At 39.1% G+C, this 27174-nt stretch overlaps 2 protein-coding genes across 3 annotated transcripts in view; both read left to right on the forward strand.

Annotated features, from left to right (window-relative positions):
* LOC115230688 (ankyrin-1-like) lies at positions 1-17890 on the forward strand. The gene is made up of 5 exons (XM_029800826.2): positions 1-92; positions 3881-4032; positions 10342-10462; positions 14452-15116; positions 17866-17890. The coding sequence occupies exons 1-5, from the start codon at positions 9-11 to the stop codon at positions 17888-17890; spliced, it is 1047 nt and encodes a 348-aa protein (XP_029656686.2). The 5' UTR covers positions 1-8.
* Positions 15001-27174, forward strand: part of LOC115230687 (E3 ubiquitin-protein ligase MIB2-like) — a 19411-nt gene continuing 7237 nt past the window's right edge. For both annotated transcript variants that reach the window (XM_029800823.2, XM_036499765.1), the window contains exons 1-11: positions 15001-15116; positions 17866-17901; positions 20867-21079; positions 23146-23321; positions 24314-24456; positions 25297-25347; positions 25463-25513; positions 25629-25679; positions 25795-25845; positions 26123-26173; positions 26554-26625. In XM_029800823.2, the coding sequence (XP_029656683.1) occupies positions 17890-17901; positions 20867-21079; positions 23146-23321; positions 24314-24456; positions 25297-25347; positions 25463-25513; positions 25629-25679; positions 25795-25845; positions 26123-26173; positions 26554-26625 (871 nt within the window). In that variant the 5' untranslated portion in view covers positions 15001-15116; positions 17866-17889. The remainder of the gene's footprint in view (positions 15117-17865; positions 17902-20866; positions 21080-23145; positions 23322-24313; positions 24457-25296; positions 25348-25462; positions 25514-25628; positions 25680-25794; positions 25846-26122; positions 26174-26553; positions 26626-27174) is intronic.

The raw sequence follows: 27174 nt of genomic DNA on the forward strand, positions 1-27174 counted from the left end.
CAAAAGACATGGATGTAAATAAGATTATAAGCAAGATTCTGACTGGGAACTTTGAAGATGTGAAACGATTTATCAAAGAAAATCCTGAAACGGTAAGTTTACTTTATATTGCTTCTTCAATGTTGAATGTTTGTTTATTATTTTATACACAATATTAAATGTTCCTAAATAACCAGATATATTTGTCCATAATATTTCATATCTTTCTTTACCTCTTTCCTCTAATCCTCATCATTGTCACTTTTTATAAATATTCAACCAGACAATGAGGTATGCCAGAATTGATGGAATGTCAGTGAGAGAGAAACCCATCCTCACACACTGCAATGGAATATTCTGGCAGGAAATTCAGTCCAAGAGATGGGGGACAGATGGATCCTATAGATAAATGGTGACTTTGTCAAGAAATTCTCTTGCCATACACAGTTGAAGGTTTTACCGATGTCAAGGGCTACACTATTTCTTTTGCAGAAGTTGTCAACATAACCAAAACATGGGGAGTCACGTAGGAATCAGACCCCTGCTTGAACTGGCTTTATGGAACTGTACTGGTGCTCTTTGAATAGAAAAAGATACCCAAAGGGACAAAGATAATGGTTGTTTATGACTTTTTACTTCATAATTGAAATATTGGAAGTTAGAATGACTGGCTGGTAGTCAGCAGATAGGACACTATCAGCAAAAATTATAAAACAGGGCTTCTCTAATAGAGTAGTACTACCATTGGGTAGGGATTGTGGAAAATTTTATAAGGACCAGGGAGCCAAGGCGGCTGTGGTGGTACAAATATATGAAACTCAATGTGTAGTTGTGTTTGGATCAGAGAACCATCATGGTTAGGGAGCGGTGGGTGGAATGATTCTGTAAAATCTATAGAGATACTCTTGGTAAGAGACCAGAAAATGAGGCTTTAATTTGGAAGGGAAGATAGCTGACAAATGGTGAAATGCAGTAAAAAACATCCTTTATTTTCTTGATGACCATCATACATGTATTTCAATGGTGGGTGAATGTCTGCCAGTTAGTGAGGGTAGGTGTTTTCCTCAAGGTGGAGTCGATAGTGTTGTTTGTACAGCTGTAATGCAGTTGTGTATGAACCACTCACACCTTTTTAAATATTGTATGGCTACAAACTAATGTAAGCCCTGATACTGCTGCCACATTTAGGCTCAAAATTCTGATCACTACTTTCATAATATTTCTTATTTTCTCCATTGTTTCTTTTCATTTGTGTCTACTTTTCCATAGCTGCTCATATTTAGTTGTGATTGGTGTGTTCCAAAGATGTCACAGATGTCTAATTACAAGTAATTACTTTGTAATAGATTCAGTGACTAACATAAATAGATTATCAATCTTTTCCTTGAGCTTATGCATGAACTAAACAATCTTTATTTACCTGTTTACCTGTTACACCTTGATTTACCTGTGCTCTACACCTTTCTTGTAGATTTGCTTTCATTCTTTTCCAAGTAGATCCCACATTGCTGTTTCACCAGACATATGACATCTGAAGATCCATGCTTCATTTCAAACATCCTGTTCTTCTCTCACCATTTCTTAAACCTCTTTCATCATTATAGCATGAAATGAAAGTGCTACTATGCCAGACATCAGTGATAACAAAGTGTAGAATTTCATGAGCTTTACCAGGGAATACTAAACTAAAATCCAGTCTGATATATTCAGAATCTACACAATTATTTCTGAGGTTTTGACCCTTTATAGCTCTTCCCCTTTTCAGTTACTTTATACACCATCTTATGGCCTAATCCCTACAGTTGTATTGTTTATATGGTTTCTCTTATTTACCTGTGTGTCTCCTATCAGATACCACGTTTGAAATCTTGTCAGTGTTCTCTTCAATTCATAATTGATATCATACATACCAGTAATAAACTGGGATATTTTCTCAACTGATTTTTTCCCCTTCAGTCGGATAAAAGTAAGGTTGTAACTAAGACAGACATCTTATGTTTCATAAGAAAGACTCTTCCATCTACCATGAAACGGTATATTTGTACTGATTTCCCTCGATATTGCTCTGTCCACTTCTATGAAAATACAGAAAGTACAAGTCATGTAAAGAAAGACACCAATGACCATCTAAAGTGCATGCCATCGTACACGGGATAGAACACTAAAAGACAGAAAAGGGAGCAGTAAAAGGACCATAAAAAGGAAAGGGTGCATAGGAACCAGTGTTTCTGAATTACAGAAAGTGTGGTGTTTTTGAAGGTTACAGTGTTCTGACTGCTAACAACCAGTGTAGATAGTTTATTCCGTACCCTGACAATTCTGAGCATAAAATATTTGTTTCCGATACCATGGAAACTGGAATGGTTTTGTTTTTTATTTTATAAGCATGTCTGAGAGTGGTAAAGATATTAAATTCCAGAAGTGGTCAAAGTTGTTGTTGAAAGATGAGGGATAATCTTGTGGGATCAAGTGAGTTGCTAGAAAGGACAAAATTCTGTGTCGATGCATGGAGAAGCAATACATTTAAGAAATGATAAGTGATTGAGTGAGGCTAATTTTATGGTTGTACATCTATGGACAGCTTCCAGTAGATTGGCATTCTGGACAAAATGAGCATACCAGATTGGAGACACAACCTATACATGATGGCTGCCCCCTCGTTATCGAGTATGGCAATTGCACGAAACTTAACTGTTATTGATGCTGTGATCGAATGTGACTTTTTAGCCCAGCTAAAGATCTACAATGTCTTGTACAGAATTGGCAACTAAAACCTTTACTGGTAATAGCCGGCTGTAGTTGTAACTGGGCTTCATGTACCTTTGCATGTCATTTAAGTCCTCCTGCCGAATTACACTCTCTTCCACATGCCCGACAGATATGATTAGTATGGTGTGTTACACCACCACCAGTGGCCAGATTATCACTCATCTGTCTCGCTTTATGATTACAAAGATGACTCGTGAGTCATCCTATACATACATACATGCATACATATCAGTATATATATAACAAAGTATGGATATAGTAATCTAATTAGGTAACAATGTCTAAGTTAAATGTTTGTGAGAATTTGAAGTTGTAGCTTTATTGTACTTAGACCAGTGGTGGGACTTGAATGACTGGAACTATACATACATACATACATACATACATACATACATACATACATACATACATACATACATACATATATATGGTGGCTGCCCCCTCGTTATCGAGTATGGCCATTGTACGAAGCTTAATCAATGTTGTTATCGTGCAATGCCTGTGCAAGAAGATTTTTTTTAAAGTGAGGAAAGGCTGTGCACTGAGTCAATCCCACTTACTAAGCAACAGCCGACATAATCCGAAAAGAAGAACAAGTCAACATCATCGGTAACCACTGAGCTGCAGGTTTTATGCCGGAGTTATCCCAGTTACCTGAGTTACCTTCGCCTAGAAGAATGCCCTAACAAAGGCTAGGAGTTCTTCACTCCCAATGGTTTAACCATGCGATCGGGTATTCGGTCCGATTATTTCTATGTTCCCGTGCATGATACAGCCTTAAGACATTTATTGGATGGCCATTGACTCTCGAGAGTTCCTCCACCCGTACATACATACATACATGTGTGTGTGTATGTATATGTGTGTATATGTATATGAAGGTGAATGGCTCAATGGTTAGGGCAACAGGTTCACAATCAGGAGATAGTGAGTTTGATTCCCAGTCTGGGCTGTGTGTTGTATTCTTCAGCAAGACATTTTATTTCATGTTGCACACTGGTGTGTGTGTGTGTGTGTGTGTGTGTATCTTTCTTTCTTCGTCTTTCATATCCCTTTCTTTCACTCCAGCATCTTCTTTACTCTCTCTCTCTCCTTTGATATATTTTATATATCTTCTCTTTCTTCTCTTCAGGTCAACCAAAGAAACTCACACAGTAAAACTTTCTTAATGGCAGCATGTGCACAGGGCAGCACAAGTCTAATGGACTTCTTGATAGAATCTGGAGCCAATATGGACATGAGTGACAAAGCAGGTCTGACAGCTTTACATTATGCTGTGATTAAGTAAGACTTGAATTAACTAAAATCTTCAGATCTGCTTTTGTTTTGAAGTTTTTTGCAATTCCAGACTATTTGAATATCCAAAGATACCATAATAGTGGCAGTGTGACACGATAACAGCATGATAGTAGTAACCAAATAACATCTTTTTCTCATTTTCTCCATGAATCCTCTTCATTGAATCACAAAAATCTTTTTCGTTATTTGTTGTCAAAACAGATTTTTTTGTTTTGGAGATATTCTTTGAGAGCCAACAGTTCTTAGAGAAATTATTTCTCACCTCCATCTGCAACTCACTCAACACATTTTGAGATCTATTATATTTTGAATTGTGCTTCATAAGGTCATCTCTGGACAATGAAACATGTTTTGAAGTTCTTGTTAGTTTCTATAGCTTCTGCAGTCACAAATTGTTCCAGAATTTTGCACAAACACACAAACACACACACACCATCATCGTCATCGAATGTTCCTTTTCCATGCTGGCATGCGTAGGAGGGTTTGATAGGAACAGACAAGTCAGAAGACCACACCAAACACTACTGTCTGCTTAGGTTTGGTTTCTATGGCTGGACGACCTTCCTAACACCAACCACTTTGCAGAGTGTACTGGATGCCTTTTACATGCCATCAGAACCAGTGAGGTCACCAATTAATTGCGAGACAAAGACCTCTCGACTGGTTGAGGTGGTGGTGGGGGGGAGCTAATATTGCTGGAGAGAAAGGTGTCTTGCATTAGAAGAGGGACATGGCTCCTTCAGATGGAGAAGACAGAGGAGGGAAACACTAGTTAAAATCTTGTGTTTGGCCCAAGCAAAGAAAAAAGGAAAAAATAGTGCAATAGGTGTGAAACAACATGTAGTAAACGAATACTCTTACTCTTTTACTTGTTTCAGTCATTTGACTGCGGCCATGCTGGAGCACAGCCTTTAATCGAGCAACTCGACCCCGGGACTTATTCTTTGTAAACCCAGTACTTATTCTATCAGTCTCTTTTTCCGAACTGCAAAGTGACGGGGACATAAACACACCAGCATCGGTTGTCAAGCAATGCTAGGGGGACAAAAACAGACACACACGCACACATATATATATATACGACGAGCTTCTTTCAGTTTCCGTCTACCAAATGGAAAGCGTGTGTATAAAATTATAGAATTATTTTGTTTGTTAATGGTTTAAATTATTTTCCATTACTTTCGTTTTAGCCTTCCGTTTTTTACACGCGTAACAATTAATTAATTTAACAATTAAGAAAAAAAAACTTAGGGTGAGGTTTAGTGACAGGATGTTGTCTCAGTTTTAGACGCAGCAAATGATTTTAGCTCAATTAGAGGCGATTCATTGGTTAAAATTCGAAAAATTAAACTACGTTAAACAAACGAATTACAATTTTATCAAGAAAGCCAAAAGAAAAAAATGTTTTATTTTGACACATTCTACCAGTATACGAAGTTTTAAAATGTTTAGTTAACTAGACATTGTGTTGACATTTGCCGTTCAAAAATAAAAGATCCATATATATATATATGGTATATATATATATATATATATATATATATATAGGCATACTTACACAACTGGGACCCCCGACGAATTTGTTTCCATATTTATAACTTTTAGATAGATGGATATCTTTTAATGAAATTTCTATGACAAAAATGCTTCAGATGATGAAGATTCCAATTATATTGGAATTTGTTGTGAAAACAAATTTTCAAACGTTGAGAAGTTGACTTAAATCCTTATAGAAACTTTCAGAAAAATGGATATTTTGTTTGTGTGAAAATTTCTACAAATCCCTTTCAAATGGATTAGATTAGGATTATATCGGAATTTAACATGAAAAAACATTAAATATTTGGTGGATACACACACATATATACAGACACACATCACGGTTATTTTTCCAAAGTTCATCTTTTCATTTTCTGATGTGTATTAGTGTATATCTCTGCAAATCCACCAAGTTTTAAAATTTTCTTCATATTAAATTCCGATATAAGTGGAATCTTCACCATCTGAAACGGTTTTATTGAAAATTTCATTAGAAAATATATATTTGGGGGGGGGGGGATAAAGCAGAACTCGGGCGAACTTTCCCAAATTTCTCTCTGCACCCACTAAAAATTTTTTTCTCACAATAAATTCCAATATAATTGGAATCTTCGCCTTCTGAAGCATATTTTTGAAAGAAATTTCATTAAAAAATATCCATTTTTCTAGAAGTTGCAGGGAAACAAATTCGTTGGGGGAGCACACTTGTGTTGTTATGTCTATACAGGCATGCACGCACACAGACATATCTATATATATAAAACTCTAGTTGTGTGATTGTCTGTCCCCTTCGATTTAGATTCCTAACTACTCCCACATTTTGCGGTGCAGTTTAACCAAATTCGGGTATCTTATAGTCGTGATTCATATCGAGCCCGTCTGACTATTAACGCGCGTCAACGATGAGTCTATGATTTTAAAAATAATTTAACATAATTTTTTATTCCATTTTAATGCATAAAATGCATCGTATGTCGATGGCGGCGGAGTTGGCGTCCACGCTCACAGCTGCACCTGTTTGCTTCTCCCCCTTCCCTCCCTCGTGAAGCTGTGGGGAAGGAGTGTAAAGAAATCAACGTCGTAATGCGTTGTGAAGGAAACCAGCGTTCTTTTAGAACAACGACTTCATGGCTTGAAGACACCAAAACGAAAATGGCTAAGAAAGCCCGAATTTATAAGGGAAGTAACTCTCTAAAAATGCTTATATAGTAGTTATTCCCTTACAAACCCGAGCAAAGCCGGGCGATACTGCTAGTAATATATATATATATATATATATATATATATAATATATATTCACAGGCAAGGAATACAGGTACAAGATTTTCTGGGCAGGGAACACTGACGGGGTAGGGTGCGTGGGTATACTTCTTGCAGAGAAAGGGTTGATAAGGTAGTCGAGGTAGTCAGAGTATGTGACAGAATCCTTAAGATTAGACTAGTGCTTTATCATAGGTCAGCAACCATTATCTCGGCGTATGCCCCTCGGCCGGGGCTACCAGAAGGACAGAAAGACCGATTCTATGACACCCTATTACTGACTACCTCGTTGACAAATGACAGTGACCTTCTCTTTGTGGCAGGTGATTTAAATGGACATGTTGGACGGCATGTCGGGGGCTTCCACGGCATACACGGGGGCCATGGTTTTGACTCTCGCAACGAGGAGGGAACCAGGCTGCTGGAGTTCTGCGATGCAAATGACCTTATGATTTGCAATACCAACTTCAGGAAACCCACCTCTCACCTAGTCACCTACCGTTCTGGCAGACACACTAGCCGGATCGACTACATCCTCGCCAGAAAGAGGGAAAAAGGGCTGCTTATTAATGCCAAAACCTTCCCAGGTGAGGAATGTACCCCTCAACATAGATTAGTAGTTAGCGACTTCAGAATCAGGGCCAAATGGATGCCCAGAATAAGACCAGTTCGGAGGAGAAGAGTCTGGAAACTTAAAGATCCTGTAAATGGTCGGAGATTTAGAGAAGTTCTACTCGAAGCTTTCGACGAAATAGAAGGGGATATAGCATCACAAAATGTGGAAGCCAACTGGAGGTTTCTACGGGACAATCTGCTGAAAGCCACTGACCAGATCTGTGGATGGAGCAAAGTCCCATCTCGTCCCAGGGTAACGTGGTGGTGGAACAGTGTTGTAGACAGGGCTATTAGAGACAAGAGACAGGCTTGGAAGGACTGGAAGAAAGGCGGTAGTAGGGAATTGTATCAGACTGCGAAAAGAGAAGCTAGGAGACAGGTATATTTAGCTAGAGGGGAAGCAGATAAGAAAAAGGACCAAAGACTTGAGGTGTTTCGTGTTGCAAGACAGTGTGTGAAAGAGAATCGTGATGTGGTAGGAGAGAAATGTGTTCGCATGGATGATGGTTCACTTGCGCTGAATGAGGATGCAAAGAGAGAGGTTTGGAGATGCCACTATGAAAGGTTGCTCAACAAAGAGAATGAATGGATAAAGAGAGTCTGCCGAATGTCGACCCAAAAGGGGACCAGCTATCCGAGTTGACAGTTCCATGGTAGTTAAGGTAATTAGTAGCATGAAGAATGGGAAAGCCCCAGGCCCATCAGGAATTACTGCTGAGATGCTCAAAATATCTGGCAGTGTCGGCTATAGCCTAGTCACCCATATAGTTAACCAGGTGATACACGAAGGAGTCATACCCAATGACTGGTGTAGTAGCATAATAGTCAACTGCTACAAAGGTAAGGGTGACGCTCTTGATACAAGTAATTACAGAGGTATCAAGCTGTTGGATCAGGTAATGAAGGTTACGGAAAGCGTCATAGCCCAACTGATTAGAGAGAGAGTCAACCTAGACGAGATGCAGTTTGGTTTCGTGCCAGGGAAAAGCACCACTGATGCCATATTTCTGGTGAGACAGCTGCAGGAGAAATACCTAGCGAAAGATAAAACTCTGTACCTGGCTTTCGTTGACTTGGAGAAAGCCTTTGACAGGGTCCCCCGTTCCCTTATCTGGTGGTCAATGAGGAAACTAGGTATAGATGAATGGTTAGTGAGAGCTGTGCGTGCCATGTACAGGGACGCTGTTAGTAAGGTGAGGGTTGGCAACGAGTACAGCAAAGAATTCCAGGTGGAGGTTGGGGTCCACCAAGGCTCAGTCCTCAGCCCCCTCCTATTTATCATAGTCCTCCAGGCAATAACGGAGGAATTCAAGACAGGATGCCCCTGGGAGCTCCTCTATGCTGATGACCTTGCTCTAATTGCTGAATCACTATCGGAACTCGAGGAGAAGTTTCAGGTGTGGAAGCAAGGATTAGAATCGAAGGGCCTTAGAGTCAATCTAGCTAAAACCAAAGTCCTAATAAGTAGGAAGGTAGACAAATTTCAAACGCCATCAGGTAGATGGCCCTGCTCGATCTGTAGAAAAGGCGTAGGTAGGAACTCTATAAGATGCACCAAGTGTAAGCTATGGACACATAAGAGGTGCAGCAATGTCAAAGGAAGGCTAACTAGGAAAATAGTTTTGTATGTGGCAGATGCTCTGGTGCAATAAACACTGAAAATGCGCAGAGACCGTCTTCCGCCACATTCCAGGGAGAAAAACTAGAAATAGTTGATAGTTTCCGTTACCTAGGTGATCAAGTCAGTAGTGGGGGTGGGTGTGCCGAAAGTGTAACTGCTAGAGTAAGAATAGCCTGGACAAAGTTCAGAGAGCTCTTACCTCTGCTGGTGACAAAAGGCCTTTCGCTCAGAGTAAAAGGCAGACTGTATGACGCATGTGTGCGAACAGCCATGCTACATGGCAGTGAAACATGGGCTGTGACTGCTGAGGATATGCGTAAGCTTGCAAGAAATGAAGCCAGTATGCCCCGTTGGATGTGTAATGTCAGTGTTCATACCAGACAGAGTGTAAGTGCCTTGAGAGAAAAGTTGGACCTAAGAGGTATCAGATGTGGTGTGCAAGAGAGGCGTCTACGCTGGTATGGACACGTAGTAAGAATGGATGAAGATAGTTGTGTGAAAAAGTGCCACACCCTGGCAGTTGAGGGAACCTGTGGAAGAGGCAGACCCAGGAAAACCTGGGACGAGGTGGTGAAGAACGACCTTCGCTCTTTAGGTCTCACCAGAGATCAAGACCTTTGGAAGTATGCTGTGCGTGAGAAGACCCGGATGGACAAGTGAGGCCATACCCCATGGCCCCTATCTGGAACGTAGTCAGTGCACCTATGCATACCTTCCTTCTTGGGGCACATAACTCTACTTGTGAAGACCTGTTGAGGCAAGTGAAAATGGACAAAATCAAAAGCAAACTCGATGAACACTAATGGAATTTGTAGTTTTGTGGTACCAGTGCCGGTGGCACATACAAAAACCATCCGAACGTGGCCGTAGCCAGTACCGCATTGACTGGCCTCCATGCCAGTGGCACATAAAAAAACACCATCCAAGCGTGGCCATTCGCCAGCCTCATCTGGCACCTGTGTCGGTGGCACATAAAATCACCCACTACACTCTCGGAGTGGTTGGCGTTAGGAAGGGCATCCAGCTGTAGAAACACTGCCAGATCTGACTGGCCTGGTGCAGCCTTCGGGCTTCCCAGACCCCAGTTGAACCGTCCAACCCATGCTCGCATGGAAAGCGGACGTTAAACGATGATGATGATATACACACGCGGCTGTAATAGATATAGGTTTTTAGGCGTTTAATTGAACACGAGTGTATATTTAATGTAATTGTTAAGTGAATGTCTCTGATGTTTTATGTTTTTTTCTTCCTTTCAGCCGTAAAATTGGTGCTGTGGCCTCCTTAGTCTCCAGGGGAGCAAATGTTAATAAGCAGAACTCATGGGGCAACACACCTCTACATCGGGCTGCGCAGAACAACTATGATGATGTAGTCAAAGTCTGTTAAGTAGCAAAGGAAATAACATTTTACAGGTTAGCGAATACATTTATATTTGTGTATATAGATATGTATATATATGAATGTGTGTGTGTTATATGTATATGATATACACATACAGTTTAGTGCCCCAAATTTTGTTTCTTCATAACTGATGATTCATATTTTTATAAATAAAAGTTGCTGCAAGACTTCCTTTTGTACCCCACAAAAAAACCACCCTTTCTTTAAATTTTTTTCCCCGACACAAATCCCGCTTTTCGGTTAAGGGAAATACGAATCTGCAAAAAAATTGGCAAAAATCGGCATTTTTAAATTACCCCCACCCCTATTTCCTTCATTCTTTACTTTTTTCACAATTTTTTTTTCAGAATATGAGGGAAAATACGGAGATGATGATTCGGACAAAAATTTCAAAACATTTCTGTAGTTGGGTTAGGGTTAGTGTTGGGGAAAAAAGTCAAAGTTGAAGAATTTGGGAGGGGGGTGGAAATTCCACTGCCGATTTTTTTGGCAATTTTCCGGAAACTCCGTGTCCCAAAAAATTTTTTAAGTAAACAAATTTAGGAGAAACTGGTGGTGGTGGGGGGGGGACTCTTTTGAAAGTTGCTCATTTCCTTGTGTGTAGATGATGATTATGGTAATAAAATAAATAACTTTGATGAGTTGCAGATCAATACCCCTCCTCCCATGACACTCACTTTTTCACTTTCTTTCCCACAATCCAGACATAATTGTTTGCTACAACATGGAAAAGGGTGGATTTCTGTTAAATTTCATTGAAAAATGGGTGGTCGTTTTGGAAATGGTCTCACAAAATGGAAATTATTTGTTCAGCAGTTTCTCTAAACAGTTTATATTTGTTTAATTTTAAATTTTCTTCACACAGACCTATTACTCAAAGCCTTTGACGAAATAGAAGGGGATATAGCATCATATGATGTTGAAGACAACTGGAGGTTTCTACGGGACAACCTGCTGGGGGCCACTGACCAGATCTGTGGATGGTGCAAAGTCCCCTCTCGACCTAAGGTAACGGTGGTGGAACAGCATTGTTGACAGGGCTATTAGACAAAAGAAACAGGCTTGGAAGGACTGGAAGAGCGGTGGTAGCAGGGAATTGTATCAGACTGCCAGAAGGGAAGCTAGGAGACAGGTTTATTTAGCCAGAGGGGAAGCAGATAAGAAAAAATTTGCCAATGTTCTGTGCCATGAAGACCAAAGACTTGAGGTATTTTGTGTTGCAAGACAGTGTGTGAGAGAGAATCGTGATGTCGTAGGAGAGAAATGTATCCGCATGAATGATGGTTCACTTGCATTAAACGAGACTGCAAAGAGAGAGGTTTGGAAATGCCACTATGAAAGGTTGTTCTTTAAAGAGAATGAATGGGAGAAAGAGAGTCTGCTGAATGTCGACCCAACAGGGATCAGCTATCCGAGTTGACATACCTTGGTAGATAAAGCAATTAAGAGTATGAAGACAGGGAAAGCACCCAGCCCATCAGGAATCACCACAGAGATACTCAAAATATCTGGCAGTGTTGGCTATAGCCTAGTTACCTGTCTAGTTGACCAGGTGATACATGAAGGACTCATACCTATGACTGGTGTAGTAGCACTATAGACAACTGCTACAAAAGTAAAGGTGACGCTTTAGATACAAATAATTATAGAAGTATTAAGTTGTTGGATCAGGTAATAAAGGTCACGGAGAGGGTCATAGCCCAACTAATTAGGGAGAGAGTCAGTTTAGATGAGATGCTGCTTAGGTTCATGCTAGGGAAAAGCACCACTGATGCTATATTTCTGGTAAGACAGCTGCAGGAGAAATACCTAGCCAAAGATAAACCTCTGTACCTGGCTTTCGTTGACATGGAGAAAGCCTTTGACAGGGTCCTCCGATCCCTTATCTGGTGCTCAATGAGGAAACTAGAGATAGATGAATGGTTAATGAGAGCTGTGCAAGCCACATACAGGGACACTGTCAGTAAGGTGAGGGTTGGCAACGAGTATAGAGAAGAATTCCGAGTAGGGGTAGGGGTCCACCAAATATCTGTCCTTAGCTCCCGCTTATTCATCATAGTCCTCCAATCAATAACAGAGAAATTCAAGACATGATGCCCCTGGGAGCTCCTCTATGCTGATGACCTTGCTCTAATTAGTGAGTCACTATCAGAACTAGAGGAAAAGTTTCAGGTGTGGAAGCAAAGATTAGAATCGAAGGTCCTTAGAGTCAACCTAGCTAAAACCAAAGTCTTAATAAGTAGCAAGGCAGACAAATCACAAACACCTTCAGGTAGATGACCCTGCTCAATCTGTAGAAAAGGTGTAGGTAGAAACTATAAGATGTATCCAGTGTAAGCTATGGACACATAAGAGGTGCAGTAATATCAAAGGAAGGCTAACTGGGAAGATAGTTTTTGTATGTGGCAGATGCTCAGGTGCAATAACCACGGAAAATGCGCAGAGAACAGCTTCTGTCACATTCCAGGGAAAAAAACTAGAAGTAGTGGATAGCTTCCATTAACTAGGGGACCAAGTCAATAGCAGGGGTGGATGCTCTGATAGTGTAGCTGCTAGAATAAGAATAGCCTGGGCAAAGTTCAAAGAGCTCCTACTCCTGCTGGTGACAAAGGGCCTCTCACTCAGAGTAAAAGGTTGACTGTATGACGCATGTGTACAAACAGCCATGCTACATGGCAGTGAAACATGGACTGTGACTGCTGAGGACATGGCTAAGCTTGCAAGGAATGAAGCCAGTATGCTCCACAGGATTTGTGATGTCTGTGCATACATGGGAGAAAAGTTGGTGTGCAGGAGAGATGACTGCGCTGCTATGGTCATGTGTTGCGAATGAATGAGGACAGCTGTGTGAAAAAGTGTTACACCCTAGCAGTTGAGAGAACCTGTGGAAGAGGTAGACCCAGGAAAACCTGGGATGAGGTGGTGAAGCATGGCCTTCCAACATTGGATTTTACCGAGGCAATGACTAGTGACCGGGACCTTTACAGATATGCTGTGCTTGAGAAGACTCGACAAGCCAAGGGAAACCATGGCCTATGCCAGTGGATGTAACCAGCCCACTTAGGAATACTCATTCATTGGAAGATAAACCGAAGAACTATTGAGGCAAGTGAAATCAAAATTGCTGATGCGGCCGACGACAGTACCGCCTGATTGGCACTCATGCCAGTGAAACGTTAAAAGCACATCCGAATGTGGGGTGTAACCAGGACACTTATGGGTACCCCTCATTCATTGGACAATGAACTTTGCTTGTGAAGACTTTTTGAGGCCAGTGAAAACAAACCACAATCGCTGACGTGGCCGATGACAGTACCACTGATGCCAGTGGAAAGTTAAAAGCACATCCAAGCGTGATCGTTGCCAGGGCCATGGATTGGCTCCCGTGCCAGTGACACATGAAAAACAACATTCAAGCATCATCATTGCCAGTGCCACCGGACTGGCTCCCATGCCGGTGGCACAAAAGAGGACTCAACTAGACTCTCGGAGTGGTTGGCATTAGGAAGGACATCCAGCTGTAGAAACATTGCCTGACCAGATTGAGCCAGGTGCAGCCTCTGGCTCACCAGTCCTCAGTCAAACCGTCCAACCCATGACAGCATGGAAAGCGGACATTCAACGATGATGATGATGATGATGATGAGATCTATACATACACAAATATAAACACACATAAACACATATATACACAAAAATATATAAACAAGTGATCAGTGAAAATATAAAACACATATGTATATATATGTGCGTGAGAGTGTATATATATATGTGTGTGTGTGTGTGTGTGTGTGTCTGTGGGTACAGGTATGATATGAACCTCATTTATTTACTCCTCTCCAACTTCATTCCACCTGTTTATTAATCTGATTCTTTCTTTTTTTCTGAAATATTTCATTTTTGCGCTGCCCCACCCCCATCCACTTGACGCCATCTTTAATGTCTTTATTGTTTATCTTTTTTAGGTCACTCAGCAAAATAATGATCATTGGACCCCTCTACATGTTGCCTCTTATCAAGGACACACAGACACAGCTAAACTTCTCCTACAACAAAAGGACACTGATGTGAGGGTGAAGGACAAAGATGGTTGGACACCTCTACATCTTGCCTGTCAGAATGGACACACAGACACAGCTAAACTTCTCATACAACAAAAGGGCACTGATGTGAGGGTGGTGGGCAACAATGGTTGTACACCTCTACATCTTGCCTCACTTCAAGGACACACAGACACAGCTAAACTTCTCCTACAACAAAATGGCACTGATGTGAGGGTGGTGGACAAAGATCGTTGGACACCTCTACATCTTGCCTCACTTCATGGACACACAGACACAGCTAAACTTCTCATACAACAAAAGGGCACTGATGTGAGTGTGGTGACCAACGATGGTTGGACACCTCTACATCTTGCCTCACTTCATGGACACACAGACACAGCTAAACTTCTCCTACAACAAAATGGCACTGATGTGAGGGTGGTGAGCAACGATGGTTGGACACCTCTACATCATGCCTCTTATAATGGACACACAGACACAGCTGAACTTCTCCTACGACAAAATGGCATCAATGCCAATAAAATGGACAATGATGGTGACACTCCTCTCCATGTGGCAGTTCAAAAGTAAGTCCCCAATGGATTTGGATTATCCAGATCTTTTTCTTTAATGTTTTCAATAACGTTTGTTTTCTTGTTTTGAGTCATTCATGTCATAATCCCACCATGGGACGTCGTGCTTCAACTCTCTCTCTCACACTCTAATGACACTGTAACCTACTTCATTAATTAATCATCATAATTATTATTGTTGCTGTTGTTACCTGACTAGATTCTTACTTCATCTCATCCTTCGTTACCTCAACGTTACAAGTTCAAATCTTTCCTTTTCTTCTTTTCATTCCATATAAAACCCTCACCCCCTCTCTCTTATAATTTTCCTCTTTCCTCTGACCTGGGCTAAATGCAGAATCATTCCTTACAGTGTTTAGTTTGATCTGTTTATGTTCCAAGTTCAAATCCTGCCAGAGTATTTATTAACAGCCTGGAGTGAAAATCTGCACCAGTAATATCCAGGGGTTCATTTAATAAATTGTCCTCCCTCTTTTCTCCTGTTTTTGTGTCTGATTGCTGTTGGGCAAAATACCTTGTGGTATTTATTTACCACACTTTATGTTCAGAGTTCAAATCCTGCTGAGGTCACCTTGTCCTTCCATCTTTGCTAGGCTAATAAAATACAATACCAGTCATGTACTGGGGTCCTTATAATCCACATTAACGCTTCTCCCCATCCTAAATTTCATGGCTATATAACAGTTGTTCATCATACCATATATAGATTGCTGTGTTTACTCAGGTGTGTATATCTATCGTTGGTCTATAATGTAGAGAGTATATCGAATATACGAGGGGGTACCCAAAAGTGGCCGGAAACGTTTCTGTAGGGAAGGCCATTGAAGTTCAGGCTTCTGCTGCTAGAAGCCACTTGATGCGATACTCAGGCATCAGCTTGCCAAGTGGCATCTTTGAGGATGGTGCTGTTACCATGTGGTGCATCTTTGTTTTGCAGGGCTTCTCCCCTGTTCGAGTTTTGCAATGGCTGAAATGAAGGATCAGCTTGCTTCCATGAAATTCTGTTTTCTGCTGGAGAAAACGGCAGCCGAAACAGTTGTCATGCTTCAAACAGTTTACGAGGACACTGCCATGATGCCACGAGCAAAACACAAAATCACGAGTGGTTTTCATGCTTTTCGAATGGTCACTTGTCACTTGAGGTCCAACCTCATTCAGGGCAGTTCCAGCACTGCTACAAATAGTGGGAAACATGTCTGGGTCGATGCATTGCTTCAAATGGGGACTACTTTGACGGTGATAATAGTGTTAATACGTAAAACTAAGCAAAGAAAATAATATTGCAAAATTCTGGGCCCTTCTAGGTCCCCACCTCATATATATATATATATATATATATATTATACACTAACGTGCTTTGCTTTCCTTTTCTTTCTCCACGAAATTTAATTCTTTAAACCCCTCCGGTATAAAAGTTAATTTCGTTCATTTCTCTATGCTACCCTAAAACATCGCCATTTCCGCCATTCGTTCGTCTTTAAGGTACCTTCAATCCTTTAATTCGATCTTCGCCATTCGCGGTGCGCCGCCTTTTCCCACCCCCACCACCAATACGGTGAACACTGTTCACACCATCTACACCGGATATGCCCTCCCCCACCAACATTACGTGTGTCTCTCCCTCCTACCCCTCCTCCTCACATGCTTTCAATGGTATTACCCCTCCCTCCCCACCAAGACAAGCAGCTAGCGCCGCAGCTCATCAACCGCCCCACTTATCTTACGTTTCCTCCTGTTTTGAATCTGTCACTGCCTCAACCAGCTATCTCCTTCCAGTCCCCTCCCCCACTCGTGATGTCCTACGTTTTATTTCCTACGAACCTGCACCAACCCTGCCTGTCATCGTTCCTCTTACCCCAACCCTCCCCACTGGTGCTTCCCTATATTACCTGCACCCCCAAAAAGCACCATCCGAACGTGGCCGATGCCAGCGCCGCCTTGGCTGGCTTCCGTGCCACTGGTACGTTAAAAGCTCGAACCGATCGTGACCGATGCCGGACCCCCCCCTGGCACCTGTGCAGGTGGCACGTAAAAAGCACCCACAACACTCGCGGAGTGGGTTGGCGTTAGGAAGCATCCAACCATAGAAACTCTGCTGCAGATCAGACTGGAGCCTGGAGCAGCCCCTGGCTTCCCAGACCCCGGTCAAACCGTCCAACCCGTGCTAGCGCGGAAAACGGACGTTAAACGATGATGATGATGATGATGATGATATATATATATATATATATATATATATATATGTAGGCTCCATGGATTGAGATGTAGGAAGGTGAGCTTCAAACAATCCATAGAAAATGTAAGAAACAACTTTCAGGAACAAAAGGGGTTATTGGAGTGCAAGGTTGTTGGTTTATCCCTTACCGCATCTTCTGTGTTTGAACATGTGCCTCCTATTGATACTGTAAACTGATTTAATCTAGACACCCTTGGTCTGAAGAGTAGCCTGTGGTAAACCCTCGTTGGATATTTACCAGTTCTGATGTTCCACCTGCTTTGAAACTTATGTAGCAGCCCAGATTTTATCTACTCTTACTTACTTTCTTAAACTCATATATATATATATATATAATATATAATATATATATATATATATATATAATATATATACACACATAGTATAATGTGTATTTGTGTGTATGTAATTATTGATGTAATTAGGTTATAATGACCTAATTACATTTGTTTTCATTGGTTTATCTATTATAATAATTTTTTCCTCTCCTCTTTGTATAACTTTCAGGCACACTATGGTGTGGTATCGTTGATGCTGGCCCAGGTAAGTTAACAAATAATATTATATCCTCTCTCTATTATTCAATATTTATATCATCAAAATACCAGCGAAATTCTGGGGGTAAGATTTAATCACTGCACTGCAGCAGCCTTTAAATGGCGGTCTTGAGTCTGTGAAGAATAATTAATTGTTGGTAATAACAATGATGATTTAGTAGTGGTGATGACAGTCCAATAGTACCACCACTGCTGATAGTACTATCTTTTTAATGGTCAGACAAAACAAGGTCATGAATTCAACCCATATATATCAGATCATATATATCGTCATCAACCACTCTGCCATATGCCTGTGGCATTGGCATAGTGGTTAATAGTACAGGCCACTAACCCCAAGATTCCGAGTTCAGTTCCAGGCAGTGACTTGAATAATAACAATAATAATAATAGTAATTAATAATGATGATATAATAATAATAATAATAATAAAATAATAATAATAATAATAATAACTTGAAAAATACCCTTTGGAGAGAACATGCTGGCGGAGCAAATGCTAATAACAACCTTTTCAGATGCTGATAGCTGCAGCCAATGTAGACACAGCACTGTCGATGGGGCACATTAGCCATGCAACAAGTATCTCGTCTTATGCGCACCTCCCCCACACGCCCCTACAGGTCTGTCAAATGAACTGAAGGGCTACTTCTATGACACTCTTCTGCTGGCCACTTCAAAGATAAATGACCGTGACCTTCATGGCTGGTGATTTCAATGGACATGTTGGGCAGCACCCAGGTATCTTCCAGGGGTACATGGTGGACAACAAATTGTGGGAACAAAAACAATAGCCACCATGTCACATGGAAGCCCCCTGCATGTTGTCCAACATGCCCATTGAAGTCGCCAGCCACAAAGAGAAGGTCCCTGTCATTCATTGACGAGGTAGTCTGCAAGAGGGTGTCATAAAATCAGTCTTTCTGTTCATCAGGTAGCCCTGGCTGAGGGTCATAAGCCGAGATAATGGTTGCTAATCCATGTTGCAGCACTAATCTAAACTTAAGTATTCCATCACAGACTCTGACTATCCCGATTACCTTATCAGCCCATTTCTCTGCAAGAAGTATACTCATGCCCCCGACTCCATCAGTGTTCCCTACCCAGAAAATCTTATACTTATGTTCTTTGCCTGTGAGGAACCTAGGAGAACTTCCTCTTTACCTTCTTGGATGCAGCACAAATCTACACGTCTCTGTTCAAGCATGTTAACAATCTCACCAGACCTACCTTTCAGTGTGCCAACGTTGAGAGTACTAACTCTGAGGGTGTTGAAGGTATGGGTCCATGAGACCCTGGGATGGGGGACAGCAGCACCACGTACCTGAAAAGAAAGCTTGCATTTGGCAGAACCCATAAACATACAATAGTCTTCAACCTGCATACACTACACCATCATTTTATGCACTACATAATCACTACATTACATAGGAGAAACCCTATATATATAAATATATGTATTGTTTAATAATATATTATTAATATAAGTAAATCAATATCGAATTTTTCACAAAGATATACCCATATGAAACACCATTTTACAATTTTAATTCAAATTTTTATATAAAAATATCATTCGGTACATTATTCAATATTCATATTTTATATCTCTGAAGAGGAGAAGGGTTGTCTATAAGTGCTTTAACAACATAGGACTTTATTATAGGGTCAACCCTTTTGCGAAACGATTGTAAGATGCTTAAAACTTAATTCAAAACTTTTAAACTTTCAAATTTATTTTATACATCATATTTATATTTTTTAATATTTATTTATTTATTTATATGCATTTTTAATACATAAAGTCTTTCATATGGGTATATCTTTGTGAAAAATTCGATATTGATTTCCTTATATTAATAATAATAATATATTATTAAAATATATATGTATATATCACTCATATTAAATATATAAATACTTTAATAGTATTAATATTATTTTATACAATGGAGCACTTAATATAAATTCAGTATATAATATTATTGAATATATATATATATATATGTATTGTATCACCAATTATTATGACACGATACTGTTTATACTATAACCTTGTAGTAACAATAAAACATATTACGGATCAGGGTAACAACAACAATCCATACACAAACCAACAAACAATGAAAACAACACCTTACGACTTCCTGCAATTAACACCTACTCTCTCTGGTCTCTCACTCAGACTGCTACTATTCATAGTCGTTCAGTCAAGTCTGTTCTTGCACGCGTTCTTGTGACTCTCACCACAACATGTAATCGAGTCCAGGACTTATTCTTTGTAAGCCTAGTACTTATTCTGTTGATCCTTTTTGCCAAATCATTAGCTTACAGGGATGCAAACATACCAGCATCGATTGTTAAGCAATGTTGGGAGGACAAACAAAGACACACAAACACACACACACACATATACGATGGGCTTCTTTCAGTTTTTGTCTACCAAATCCACTCACAAGGCTTTGGTCAGCCCGAGATAGTACAAGACACTTACTCAAGGTGCCATGCAGCGGGGCTAAACCCGGAATCATGTGGTTGGTAAGCAAGCTATTTACCATAGCCACTCCCGTATGTGTATATATATATATATATTATATATATATATATATATATATATATATGTGTGTGTGTGTGTGTGTTTGTGTGTATCTCACTTCCATAACATTCATGTATATGTGTGTGTATGTACAGGAATGTTAAGGATGTGGACACTAACCAACTCACCTGTTTTATGAACCCCTTATTAATATAGCAACATCATAATTCTTCATTACTAGTTTTGATCTGCTAATTATATGTTCACTCTTGTTCTGCTCCCCTAAAACTTACTATAGTGAGAGATAAATATAGATTAGGCTGAAACAATCTGTTTAAGACCTCTTAATATATTTATCATGTCCCTAACACATATCCCATGTACATTTTCAATTTCTATTTTTACTTCCACAAAGGATTCACTGAAACTGGATATTGAGAATCATAAGAAAATGACACCATTGCTGAAAGCCGTCTCCGGGGCCCACCTCGGAATAATCCATAAACTTATTATACTTGGTGCAAACATAAATGCTGTCGACAATGATGGCAATAATTGTTTGCACCTCGCCATAAAAAAGAAAGAGATGTTCCATTCTGAGGTGGAACCCATTCCCATTTTAGATGAGGTAAGTTTATAAAAATGTTTGTGAATATGTGTGTGTGGTTGGCATTAGGAAGGGCATGCAACCGTAGAAACTATGCCAAAACTGGCAATTGGTGCCTGAGCAGCTCTGCAGCTGCCCAGCTTCTGCCAAACTATCCAACCCATGCCAGCATAGAAAACGAATGTAAAATGATGAGGAGAAGTTGTGTATGTGTGAGTGAGAGAAAGAGAGAGAAGTAGAGAAACAGGCAGACATTGTTTGCTATTTTCTTTCACTCCCATCCACTTCTCCTCCTTTAGTATTAAATAATTCAGTTTCTCCTGATAGCACCAGTTGTATTATGTAACTAACAATATTCATCTCTTCATTCATCTTCACATTCAAAAGCATGGCCACTCCACTGTAAAAAAGGTAACCCATCTTAAATATGTGTCATGTAAACACTGCCATCACTGTATGAAGGAGAGGTGACCAACGACAGAGATAAGTCTTTAAATTTAAGAAAGAGAAATTCACAAACTGTTTTAAATATCGAATTTCAAGTTAAACGAGTTGAACTGTGTTAATTGCGAGAAAGCATATTTCATTATTCTTTTTCAAAGAAAGGAAAAGGAAAATAAATTCGTTTATGGACAATTAAATTTAAAGAAAATATATTCATGGACTTCGAAGAAAGTTTCTTTTATCAGTATGATAATGAATATATAACTGAGTTTATTCAAAGTTGATAATTAGGGTTCCAAATATTGCCAGGGCTTGTACTTTGTGTGTATATTGACTACAGTAATACCCCTTGCAATGATTGTAAAGAAGGGAGATGTGATGAGAATGAATTTACATTAAGATGTGCATACAAAAGTGTGATGTCACAAGATTGTATGTATGACGATGTAACTAGACAGATAGTCATAGAGGCCCTTTGTTACCAACAAAGATAGAAGCTCTCTGAACTTTGCCCTGCTTAATCTTATTCTAGCAGCTATGCTCTTGGCACATCCACCTCCACTACTGACTTGATTACCTAGATAACAGTAGCTATCAACTACTTCTAGGTGCATATATATATGTGTGTGTGTGTGTGTGTGTGTTTGTTTGTTTGAAAGACATCAGCATCTATCCACTGCTAGATCTGATGGCATTTATTGTCTGTTGTTGCAGAATTTAAGCAACTCTTTGATTCCCAAATATGTAACGGTCACTACAGATGTGTGACTGTAATTCAGACAGTTGATGGTCACCTGTGTATTGTTGTAATGTCTTCTTTGGTGAGAAGAAGCTACTCTAGCAGTCAACGACCCATTATTATAGGAATTGTCTATCAGACTAACAGTTTCAACAATTTCTTGGCTATAATGTGTTGGTGTGTTGCCTCAACCACCACACCAATCTTTACTTCACTTCATCAGCCAAAAATGTTTCTTTATAAATTTTGGAAACATTATTGATATGCTTGGATATGTCTGTCTGGTGTTGGTTTTGTTGCTGTGTCTGAAGAAATTATTATGTTCTTGGTGTTCTCTGTTCATTGTTTGTTGTTATGGAAATGAGTTGCACTTAGTGACCAGTGAAACGTTTCCCAATCAATATTTGGATTATCGAAATTACCAGTAGGAAAATATGGGTGACTGCTTTCATAGATGCAGATCTGAAGATGTCAAAAATCTGAGTTTTGATGGCAGTTTTGCAAATTCAAGTAGGAGTATATATGTTGTTAAAAAAATACTTCTTGTTGCTACCAGTTAAAATCTCCACAAGGAATTACAGAAAACCTTGAGTGACCATAGACCATCAGACGACCCGCATGGTAATTAGAATGGCCTTTGTGTAACAAAATGTTGCTTGCCATTGTTTGTTGTTATGTTGTTGTGTTATATTTATATATACAATACTCTTCCATAAGTATTTCTTTTGTTATGGCCAGTTGGCTTTATTAAGCCAGTTGTAAAGATAGGTTCTTGTTGGTTTGTTGTGTTCTGTTATTTGTGATACTTGTTCCATTATATTTCCTACATTTGACATGATTTGTTTATCTACAATATATATTTGTGTAATATTCTACTCATCGTTTTATATTTCATCATTTGCAGTGCTGCAGAGAGCTCCAACTGGACATGGATAGGAGGTTCTCTGGAATAGTAGTTGGGAGTTATCTTGCCAGCAAAGGAGCCAGCTTATATCATCGTAATGATAAGAAAGTGACCCCATTGGACTACATAAAAAATCAACATTTGAAAGAAAAATTAAAAACATTTTTACAATCACTGTAAGTACTCACTGGCAACGACAAGATAAACCAGGACATTTTCTCCTTTGTATATAATCATGTTTATATGTTTATTTAGTTTGAATTCTCCCAATGTATTATTCCGTCATTAGTGTCTTGACTCAAGACAACAATAATGATTTCCAATTCTGGCACAAGGCCAGCAAGGTCAGGGAGGGGATAAGTCAATTACAACATCTCCAGTTTTCAACTGGTACTTATTTTATCAACAGCAAGGTAAAGTCAACTGCACCTGAATTTGAACTCAGCATGTAAAGGCAGACGAAATGCCAGAAAGCATTTTGCTCCGTGTGCTAATGATTCTGCCAGCTTGCAGCCTTAAGACCACACAACAATAATAAGAACAATAAACAGAAAATACAGTTGTTAGTGGATCAAACGAAAAACACTATTTTGATGACATTCACATGATTGCTTGTGTTGACTGATATACCTCACCATCCACCCCTGACTATTTTAGAGTTCGGTGACCTCCATGAAAATGTAGTACTAAATAATAAAGTGAATGAATACATTTTCAAATTGCTATTTAGAAGTAAATAGGATTTATCTGTCTACCAACAATTTTTTCTCTCTCTCTTCTCTGACTCAATCAGTTGTCATGTACGCTTTCATGTAAAAATAACATAAAACACACACTAACAATGTGTATGTCATCATCATCATCATCATCATTTAACGTATGTTGTCCATGCTGGCATGGATTGGACTGTTTGACTGGGATGGCATGTTGGAAGGCTGCACCCTAGTCAGCCTTTGATATTTTCAGCCCACCCTTATATGTGTATGTTAATGTGACACTTGTATGCACACAAATCTGCTTGTATGTAATTGTTTACAGAAGAATTTACGATGTACTCTTGCTGGTTACTGTTGTGCCCCTTAATATTCTGTACTCTAAACATGTCCACAACGAAATATTTTATTATAAATGAATGTTAATGGGATGGTGTTTATATTTTGTTCCACAGGTGTCGGTGGTGTCAAGAGAAAAAGGCTACTGTCACACTCCATCCATGTCAACATACCGTTACTTGTCAGAATTGCTGTTCTCAAATGACATTTAAGCAATGCCCCATATGTCGACAACACATACGCAGCAAAAGTGGATTTGGTAAGAACATTCTTTCTTGATCTGTCTGTTGTCTCATCAACTTTCTGGTATGGAATAATGCATTTCATATTGTAGTGGAGACATGCAACTCCTTGTTTGTAACTATATATGATTAACACTTGTTATAATGTTTGCCATCCTTTTAGACATTTTATACTCACACTCGTTAGTTTTTAGATGTGATTAATGCTAAAAGAGACATTGTTTTCTGACTCTTTCACCTTTTGGCTTTACTTTTGAGTTGATTCGTTTTAATTCAAACATGAAGCCTGGTCCAAGGTAGTATCAGAAAGTTCAGACTAGTTCTGTAGCATGCCAACAGATGGCAGCACACCGTTGCGCGCACAGTGAGAGCTAGCAGTGACTTTCATGAGGCAGTGTGCTGGGTGACACCACTGCGTTTACTTCAAAAGTTGTGAAATTTGTGCTTTTGTAGTCATTTGTAGGCTGTAGTCTGCAATTTTCTAATGGTTAGGAACAAATAACCAATGTGAAATTTTGCGTTAAACTTGTCCAGCAAAGACATAAGAAAGAAACAACAAAACTAAGAGAAAAAGAGTGTTATGAAGTGATAACTAAGTGAGAGAATTTCAGAATTGTTAGATTAGTATATAGGATGTCTTAAGAGAAAGATGAGACTTAGAAAGGTTTGCCTATTTTGTTGTGGTTCTAAATATTGAATTATTATATAGTAACAGCTTAGAAAGTGTTGACCGAAAGCATAGTGGTCACCAATTGACTATTGATGATATGAATGCCTTACAATAATGGAATATAGATTATTAAACGAGACAAAGAAATTTTACTATGAAGTATAAAACTTTGAAATGCTTATTTCAGTGTGTCCAAAGTCTGAAGAAGAAGCAGCCCAGGCAGTTGTAGAGCCTGTTGGTGAGTATAAAATAACTGTAATTGATTTCTATAAATTTTACTTCCACCTAAAATATATTATTTGTGTGAATGTCTGAGAACAGGTTCAATTCCTAATTTCCAATTCTTATTTCAGTGTGTCCAAAGTCTGAAGACAAAGCAGTCCAGGCAGTTGTAGAGTCTGTTGGTGAGTATAAAATAACTGTAATTGATTTCTATAAATTTTACTTCCACCTGAAATATATTATTTGTGTGAATGTCTGAGAACAGGTTCAATTCCTAATTGCCAATTCTTATTTCAGTGTGTCCAAAGTCTGAAGACAAAGCAGTCCAGGCAGTTGTAGAGTCTGTTGGTGAGTATAAAATAACTGTAATTGATTTCTATAAATTTTACCTTCACCTGAGATATATTATTTGTGTGAATGTCTGAGAACAGGTTCCATTCTTAATTTCCAATTCTTATTTCAGTGTGTCCAAAGTCTGAAGAGAAAGCAGTCCAGGCGGTTGTAGAGTCTGTTGGTGAGTATAAAATAACTGTAATTGATTTCTATAAATTTTACCTTCACCTGAAATATATTATTTGTGTGAATGTCTGAGAACAGGTTCCATTCTTAATTTCCAATTCTTATTTCAGTGTGTCCAAAGTCTGAAGAAAGCAGCAAGGCGGTTGTAGAGTCTGTTTTGTGAGTATAAAATAACTGTACTTGATTTCTATAATTTTACCTTCACCTGAATATATTATTTGTGTGAATGTCTGAGAACAGGTTCCATTCTTAATTTCCAATCCTTATTTCAGTGTGTCCGAGGTGTAGAGAGAAAGCAGTCAAGATGGTTGTAGAGTCTGTTGGTGAGTATAAAATAACTGTAATTGATTTCTATAAATTTTAATTTCATCTGAAATATATTGTTTGTGTGAATGTCTGAGAACAGGTTGTAGGAAAGAAAAGACACAATGAAGAGAAAAACAGTTTTATCAAGTGATAATTGAATGAGATATTCGCAGAAATGTTAGATTATGTAGGCTGTCTTAATAGAGAGAGAAAAGGGGAGGAATTTAGGAAGGTTAGTCTATTTTGTGGTGTCCCTGAATATTGAGCTTTAACATGGTATCACCAGTTGACCATTGATAATAGGAATGCCTGACACTAATAAAATATAGACTATTAAGAGAAATAATTTTTTAAAAATTTAACTATATATTGTAAAACTTTTAAATATTTATTTCAGAGAGTTTAAATTTGGAGGAAAACCGCGCCCATAGCACATCGAAGAAGGTGGCAGTTAAGCAACAGCAAGTTGGTGAGTATAAAATAAGTCCGTAAGTGACTTCAAGTTAGTTTTACTTCACTTGAGCATATTTTGTTTGTCAGAAGGACTGAGAACAGGTTCCATTCTTAATTTTCAATTGAAAAATTATCTGTTTAATAATTCTTTTGAAGAAATTACTGAAATTTAAGAGAATACCCACCAAGGTTAGAACAGACAAAAGTTAATGATGTCTTTTGGAATAGAGAACTAAAATATGTTATTTGGTTGGGGGTGAACAAGTGCTTTAACGACAAGGCCTTCGTTTTGCATTTATACTGTTTACTAATAAGTTGTTGTTGTTTTAGCAGGAGTCTCTCATAATCTGGCAGACTTACAATGAAATGCATTCCAATTGTCAACATCCTGTCTTTTTGTCACTGATAGGAAATCTATCATTACATCCATTAAATGCATTGTCTTTATCGAAGTAGAAAACACTGGCTTGCTACTGAGATAGCCATTGCTTCTTTGTTGTTTTTCTCTCTCTCTCTCGCATTCTCTTTTTGATAGATACTAGCTGCAAGATACAATAAATGACAT

The sequence above is a fragment of the Octopus sinensis genome, unplaced genomic scaffold (genome assembly GCF_006345805.1).
Source record: "Octopus sinensis unplaced genomic scaffold, ASM634580v1 Contig16136, whole genome shotgun sequence".
NCBI classification, from domain to species: domain Eukaryota; kingdom Metazoa; phylum Mollusca; class Cephalopoda; order Octopoda; family Octopodidae; genus Octopus; species Octopus sinensis.